At 43.5% G+C, this 7,392-nt stretch overlaps 1 protein-coding gene across 2 annotated transcripts; it reads left to right on the top strand.

Moving 5' to 3' along the window:
* The first annotated feature begins 240 nt into the window (after positions 1-240).
* Positions 241-7,362, top strand: LOC123757434 (probable DNA repair protein RAD50). Of its 2 annotated transcripts, none has more exons than XM_045741010.2 (3): positions 241-455; positions 3,191-3,773; positions 5,734-7,362. In XM_045741010.2, exons 2-3 carry the CDS (start codon positions 3,223-3,225, stop codon positions 6,035-6,037), a joined length of 855 nt encoding a protein of 284 aa, XP_045596966.2. In that variant the 5' UTR covers positions 241-455; positions 3,191-3,222; the 3' UTR covers positions 6,038-7,362. The 2 variants fall into 2 exon arrangements, with proteins under 2 accessions (XP_045596966.2, XP_045596967.2); XM_045741011.2 differs by having other exon boundaries at positions 243-455; positions 3,194-3,773.
* Positions 7,363-7,392: the final 30 nt, after the last annotated feature.

Raw genomic sequence — 7,392 nt, forward strand, 5'->3', positions numbered from 1 at the left:
GGGTATGACGTCCACCACCGCCCACAGGGAGGGCATGACGTCCACCACCACCCACAGGGAGGGCATGACGTCCACCACCGCCCACAGGGAGGGCATGACGTCCACCACCAGCCACAGGGAGGGTATGACGTCCACCACCGCCCACAATGGTGGCATAAGATCGTACAACGAAACTACGAAACAGCCGTACTGAGTGACGATTACACAATTCGCTATAAAAACTATTCTCCATGATCCATAGCCCAGATACGTGCCCACGAGAGGTCCGAACGTTCGCCACGGAGGTCGAACATATTTAATATCCCGCGTCTGTTCACTCCTGGTCAGAACCGTGGCGGTTAAGCACGGAAACGGTTGGCTTCTTAGCTCCTAGCGGAGTTTCCCCTACACCGTCGCCTCCCAGCTCCTAGCAGACTTCCTCAGCCACTACCAGACTCTACAGCATACTTATAGAGGTGAGTGATGGTGGAATATATTCCTAGCAGAACTCTATTGCATATTTAAGCACATGTGTGTGCAGGGTATGTATGTGTTTACTGTATATATGTGTCACAGGTGTTACTGTACATGTGTGTCACAGGTGTTACTGTACATGTGTGTCACAGGTGTTACTGTACATGTGTGTGCCACAGGTGTTACTGTACATGTGTGTCACAGGTGTTACTGTACATGTGTGTCACAGGTGTTACTGTACATGTGTGTGCCACAGGTGTTACTGTACATGTGTGTCACAGGTGTTACTGTACATGTATGTGCCACATGTGTTACTGTCCATGTGTGTCACATGTGTTACTGTACATGTATATGTGTGTACTGTATGCTCCACATATATGTATATTCCATATGTGACACATATGGAATATACATATGTGACGTATGAGTCATACGTACATATGTATATTGTCACATTCGTACGAATATACGTACATATTTGACGTATGTGTCACATACGTCACATGTGACGCATATATTCCAAGTACGTATATCATACATATATGTTCCATGTACGTATGTAACACATACATGTTCCATGCACATATATCATACATATATATTCCATGTACGTATGTAATACATCTTGCATAAAATGCATACTGATAGCCTCAGAAAATAGTTTGCTTGAGTTTACGATCACGGAACTATCAAAGAAATAGTAAAAAATAATCTTTTAAATACACAATTGATTGCGACTACTCGCTTAAACAATATACTAAACACCTGCTGCATTTTTCTAAATGTTCTAAGCAGATGTTTTCTAAATAATATCACTTACTGCATTTTATTTGGGGACCAATCATAGCTTCAGACAATGCAGACGATGAGTTACAATAACGGGGCTGATGACGTGATGACCAAACCATTCATCACTAGATGAGACGACGACGTTTCGGTCCATACTGAACCATTATCTAGTTTTTTTTATTATTATTATTTTCTACCACAGACGTGGCCAGACATTTACAATGCTAAGCAGCATATATATACATATACAACCAGCATATATACATTTTCTTCTGTCCTCCATGGGCAGGGTTAGAGCTTTGTTAAACATATAGTTCAGGGATTTATTGAACAATCAACCACAGAAGGTGATTGTAGCGCTTTTAAAATGCTAGGCTAAGCTACGTACGTAAATACATAAATACACAGATTTACGTATGTCCGTGATGATGGTCCAGGACGGAGCGAAACGTCGTCGTCTGCTCATCTTCTGGTGTGTGTGTGTGCGCTTTGGCCATCATATCATCACCCACGTTACTGTGACTCATCGTGTGTCAGACGGGACATTCCTTACAGTCAGGGGCACAGGAGTGAATTTCTTGACTTCCATTTGTTGCTCCGTCCCGGAGAAAGAGAGAGAGAGAGAGAGAGAGAGAGCGAGAGCCTTCTACAGGTACCCGAGGGGCTTAGGCTACTGTCGTGGGGTTGTGTTCTGGGGGAGGGTCAGTAATTCGACCCTGGGGAGGGGGTTTGGGGGGAAGGACCGTGACATAAGCCCAACATACTGTGTGAAAATTATTCTGAGGCAATGTACCCACTCAACGACGATGGTACAAATGTCAACAAACCCGAAACTCTACTGAATTCACTAGGGGAGGTTCTGGAGGCCCGGAGCCGGAGCCCAACCAGGGTTTAACAGTCGACCCGAGCACCCTCTGACCTACAGTAATGGCCTTCACTACGACACAGTAGTAGTGGACATCATAATGGCCTCGACATGATTTGTATTGATATATCACGTCATTGTGACTTTATTGTGTTGTATTTATTTCTTTATTTTTATTTATTTATTTATATACAAGAAGGTACATTAGGTTTGTGAGAATACATAGCATATGTGTTAACAATCTTGTAAAGCCACTAGTACGCGCAGCGATTCGGGCAGGTCCTTAATCTAACAGATAATTTTAAGTAGGTAAATTCTAGCAGAATTAATAAAATGATAATAGATACATTGTAAGAAAAAAAATGAGATGAGAGAGATTAGTAAGTATATTAAAGCACATTGGTATATTAAAGCTCTGGTTGATTACATTGACAGCTTGATTGGTAATTTAAACAAGATTAATAGGCACCATACAGCAAATTGATAGCACATATAAGAAAACAGCAATGATCGCAATGGTAAAATTGTTTGGATTAGGTACATAAAGATTGGAAGATTGAGTGGCACTAGATACAGTGCAAGTTTTAAGCTACAAGGTAGGAAACTATGAAGATGAAATTAGGTACTTTTTAGTTTTGTTTTTGAATGATGCAAAAGTTGGACAGCTTTTCAATTCATTAGAGAGTGAGTTCCATGGACTGGGTCCCTTTATTTGCATAGAGTGTTTACACAGATTAAGTTTGACTCTGGGGATATCAAAGAGATATTTATTTCTGGTGTGGTGATAATGGGTCCTATTACATCTGTCCAGGAAGAGTTTCAGAGCAGGATTTGCATTTAAGAACAGGGTTTTGTAAATGTAGTTGACACAGGAGAATTTGTGGAGTGAGATTATGTTTAGCATGTTTAGGGAGTTAAACAAGGGGGCTGAGTGTTGTCTGAAAGCAGAATTTGTTATTATTCTGATAGCAGATTTTTGTAGTGTGTGTATATTGTATTATGTGATTGTAGTGTGTGTGTATATAAACTGGCTACCTGTCCCGCGACACAAGGAATGGCTATTAATAATGTTTATGCTTTCAGTAGATACGAGTACGTCCTCAGGGTGTACGAATATGTCCCACGTGTGCTCAGGCACGCCCTACGACTGTACCTATCCGGACTACGAGTATACCAACCCGCCCTGCGAGTATACCAACCCGCCCTGCGAGTTTACCAACCCGTCCTGCGAGTATACCAACCCGCCCTACGAGTATACCAACCCGCCCTACGAGTATACCAACCCGCCCTGCGAGTATACCAACCCGCCCTGCGAGTATACCAACCCGCCCTGCGAGTATACCAACCCGCCCTGCGAGTATACCAACCCGCCCTGCGAGTATACCAACCCGCCCTACGAGTATACCAACCCGCCCTGCGAGTATACCAACCCGCCCTGCGAGTATACCAACCCGCCCTGCGAGTATACCAACCCGCCCTACGAGTATACCAACCCGCCCTGCGAGTATACCAACCCGCCCTACGAGTGTCCCAGCCCGGACAACACAGTAGACAGCTTGAGCAGCGAGTACTCCAGCATGAGTGTATCCGGGGCCGTGGAGCGCAAGATCAAGAAGAAGGAGAAGAACAGGGAGAATGCTAAAATTTACCGCGACAAACAAAAGAAGTAAGTGTCAGGGGTGGGGGGGGAGGGGGGAGGAGGGGGGGAGGGGGGAGGAGGGAGGGGGGGAGGGGGGAGTTGGGGAGGGGGGGTAGAAATAGCCTAGGCTACTCTATCCCTTTGAGATTTTTGTCCTTGTCTCCATAAACATACTTGGATAAGTAAGTGTCCATTTCCCTAACACGAACACAAAACAATATATAACAAGAGTTTGAAAACATTTCTTGAAGTCATGTTTTACAATTAATTGGTTCATGACAGATTTAAACAATATTAAACTTTGCAATTTATTTTTACTTTAGTTACTCTTTATATTTAAGGTTTCTAAATCCTGAGATTAGCTTCGACATCTCTGTACGATGTTACTTATTTTCGTGTGTGTGTGTGTTGGGTTACTGGAACCAGATCCTTTGTCATTGTCTGTTTGTATAACATTATAATTATTCCAATACACAGTGGAAGCCTCGTGGGTGCAGTAGTACTCCAGGTTGCAAATTTTTGACCATGTTGTGGCGCAGTTGACTAGAGCGCGTCTGGGAACACCCAGTGCATAGGTTCGAGTCCTCATCAAGGCTCTTGTGGATTTGTTCTATATCATTATTAACGTGAAGACACAGTTACAATGGTCTGACTGCCTTCTTAATGACAGTTTGGGCTCCGTCATTGGTTGGTCTAATCGCTTGCACTCTGGTGTTTGATCTGGTGTTGGACTTAAGGCCTATTGACCTCTGGAGTGTTATTAAAGCCACCTCAATAGCTAGCTTAATGAACAACCAGCAAGTGTGGTGTTGAGCCTAAGGCCTATCAACCTCTATAGAGTTATTAAGGCCACCACAATAGCTTATTGATCAACCAGTAAGTGTGGTGTGTGTAAGTGAGAATGAATGAGTGAATGAGTGAATGAGGTAATCATGTCTCCCCCAAACTCTTCTCTCTACCATGAACCTGAAGCTCAATTCACATAGCCTTTCCTCATAACTTGATCTCGTAATTCTGGGACTAGTCTGGTGGCATACCTTTGAACCTTCTCCAACTCCAATTAGTCTTATGCTTCACTAGGTTTGGACTCCGTGCTGGAGTGGCATACTCTAGGACTGGTCTGACGTATGTGATACAAAAGGTTCTGAATGATTTCTTACACAACTTTTTGAAGGCAGTTCTGATGCTGGCCATCTTAACATTTGATGCTGAAGATGTCCTTTTGATGTGGGCTTCAAGAGACAGGTTTGTGTAATCCCCACATCTTTCTGTCTACTGATTCTTGGCGGAGTCCTTGCATCAGTTGGTACCTCGTGTTTGGCCTACTGCTCCCTACACCTAGTTTCATTACTTTACATTTGCTCGAGTTTAATTCTAGTAGCCCTTTGCTGGACCATTTTTTAAATTTGTCCAGATCATCTTGTAGCCTCTTGCTGGCTTCCTCTGGTTTAATCCTCCTTATAATTTTTGCATTGTCATTAAACACTGACATGAATGAGCCTATTCCCTTTGGAAGATCATTGACATATGTGATAATCAGGATAGGTCTCAATACTGAATCCTGTGGGACTCCACTGGTGACATCTCGCCACTCTGAGACCTTACCCCTTACAGTGACTCACTGTCTTCTGTTGCTTGTGTACTCCCTTATCTACTAGATTACCTTCACTGTCACTCCTGCCTGCTTCACTAACATCCTGTTATACACCATGGAGAGTGACACGTATAATGGTGAGCTTCAGTCAGGTCCAAAGCCTAAGTTATGTCCAGTTCCTACGAATGCTTCGTTACCTCACCAGCTCATCAACTTCCACCAGTTGATTGACAGTTGAGAGGCGGGACCAAAGAGCCAGAGCTCAACCCCCTGCAAACACAACTTGGCGAGTACTGGTAATCTCAAGTTCCTCCATTAATATCCCATTAAACTCCTCATCTTTCAGTCCTTGAGAATCACACAAACTTAACAATGACTTATACCATCCAACAGCGCCATAACGGACTTAGAAAACGGGATACATCAGCAGACAAGCACCAACAGAAAGGCTCGCTTGGCCCTCAGCAGAATGAAGAATGATACCAAGAAGGATGGTGAAGAGCTGAGAGTTAGGGAGGAAGAGTATCGGTCTCTGAGGCAGGAGAGCACGAACAAGGACACAATCATCAAGAAGAAGCGAACAGATCTTCTGCTATTCACTGAGCGACTCAAGTTGATGTCTCTGCCGGAGGACGACCCGAGCAAGAAGTTTATGGTTGAACTTCTCAGACGCCAGCCACCTGTGTACCCTCTCTAGAGAACACACACACACACACACACACACACACTATTGTATACACAGTATCCAAATATTGTTAACCATGAATACAATGTTGTGTCACTACGTCACAATATCACACTAATAGGTTTATATCCGTATGTCTACCGCCCATATGGTGTAGAAGGCCTTCCTGAGGTGCCACCTTGGCCACATACGTATTTTACTCATTGAGGTAGGATGTGCAGGTTTCCATTTTACCCATGATTGAGGTAGGATATATAGCCTACCCAGTGGCTTCGGCCCCTGTGGAACAACACGCTGCTTTGATGAGGGTAATGGGGGAGGTCCAGTGTGGCCCATCTGAATCAATGGGCTTGTATGGTTAGCCCGCCTAGTTAGACATCGGGTCAAATTAGCACTGCAGGGTTGGTATCCCCTAACAGTTCCTAGGGTAGTATATAAGCCCTTCAGTGGTTATACCCATGTTTACTGTCGTGGGTATAATGGCTATACCCCTAAGGTTGTCATGGGCTCGTGCTTCCCCATTTGCTAGAGTTCATAGTCGGGTCCTCTCGTTGTCCGTAACTCTTACTGCACGCCTCTGCTACGTGTTACAAATCCTGGCGCTAGGCTTGGACAACCCGTCCTCTTAAAAATAACGTCACTTTTGGCTCGTATGCGCGGCGCTATGGCCAAGTTTGGACGTAATTTGAAATGAAATCGACTCACAAAAGTGACGTACTGTCCCGTTTTCTGTTTGAGTCGTCCGGCTTACTCGGCAAGCTTTGAAGAAGCAGCTTTCCATTAACGTTTTTCATACTGTTTTGAAACTTTATGAGAATTTCCTGCCCACCTAACCTATCAGAGGACCCTTAACTTACTGTTGTTGAAAAAAAAAATCCCAAATTTATTTTCATTTTCAAATTACGTCCATATTCGGCCATGCTGGCAAACGGCCAAAAGCGACATTATTTTTAAGAGGACAGGTTTCCCTGTGGCAGTGAAGCGCCCGTGTGTTGTGCTTCAGGCCATTCGAAGTCAAAATGTTCGTCTCCCTGGTGGTCATCACTGCAATAAGGGGCAGTGATGACCACCCTATTTGTTCACGTTCTTCAACAACATTATAAGCTTGAACAGGCTAATGAACAAGGCTGAACATCGTCAGAGTTGGTAATGACTACAAACTCCGTCAGAAGGACCCTTCCACGGTCAACAATGTTAACTAAATACTTTGTGTATGTCAAATTGGTATTAAATGTGATTTGTAATATTTTAAATAAATAATAGAACAGCAAAGTATTGTATGCATAAGTGATAATTAAATATAAGTTGCTAAGTATGATAACTAAGACAAGAAACAAGATGTGTTTTTCTTTCCATAATCTCAACTT

This window comes from Procambarus clarkii, chromosome 19 (assembly GCF_040958095.1).
Source record: "Procambarus clarkii isolate CNS0578487 chromosome 19, FALCON_Pclarkii_2.0, whole genome shotgun sequence".
Classification (NCBI taxonomy): domain Eukaryota; kingdom Metazoa; phylum Arthropoda; class Malacostraca; order Decapoda; family Cambaridae; genus Procambarus; species Procambarus clarkii.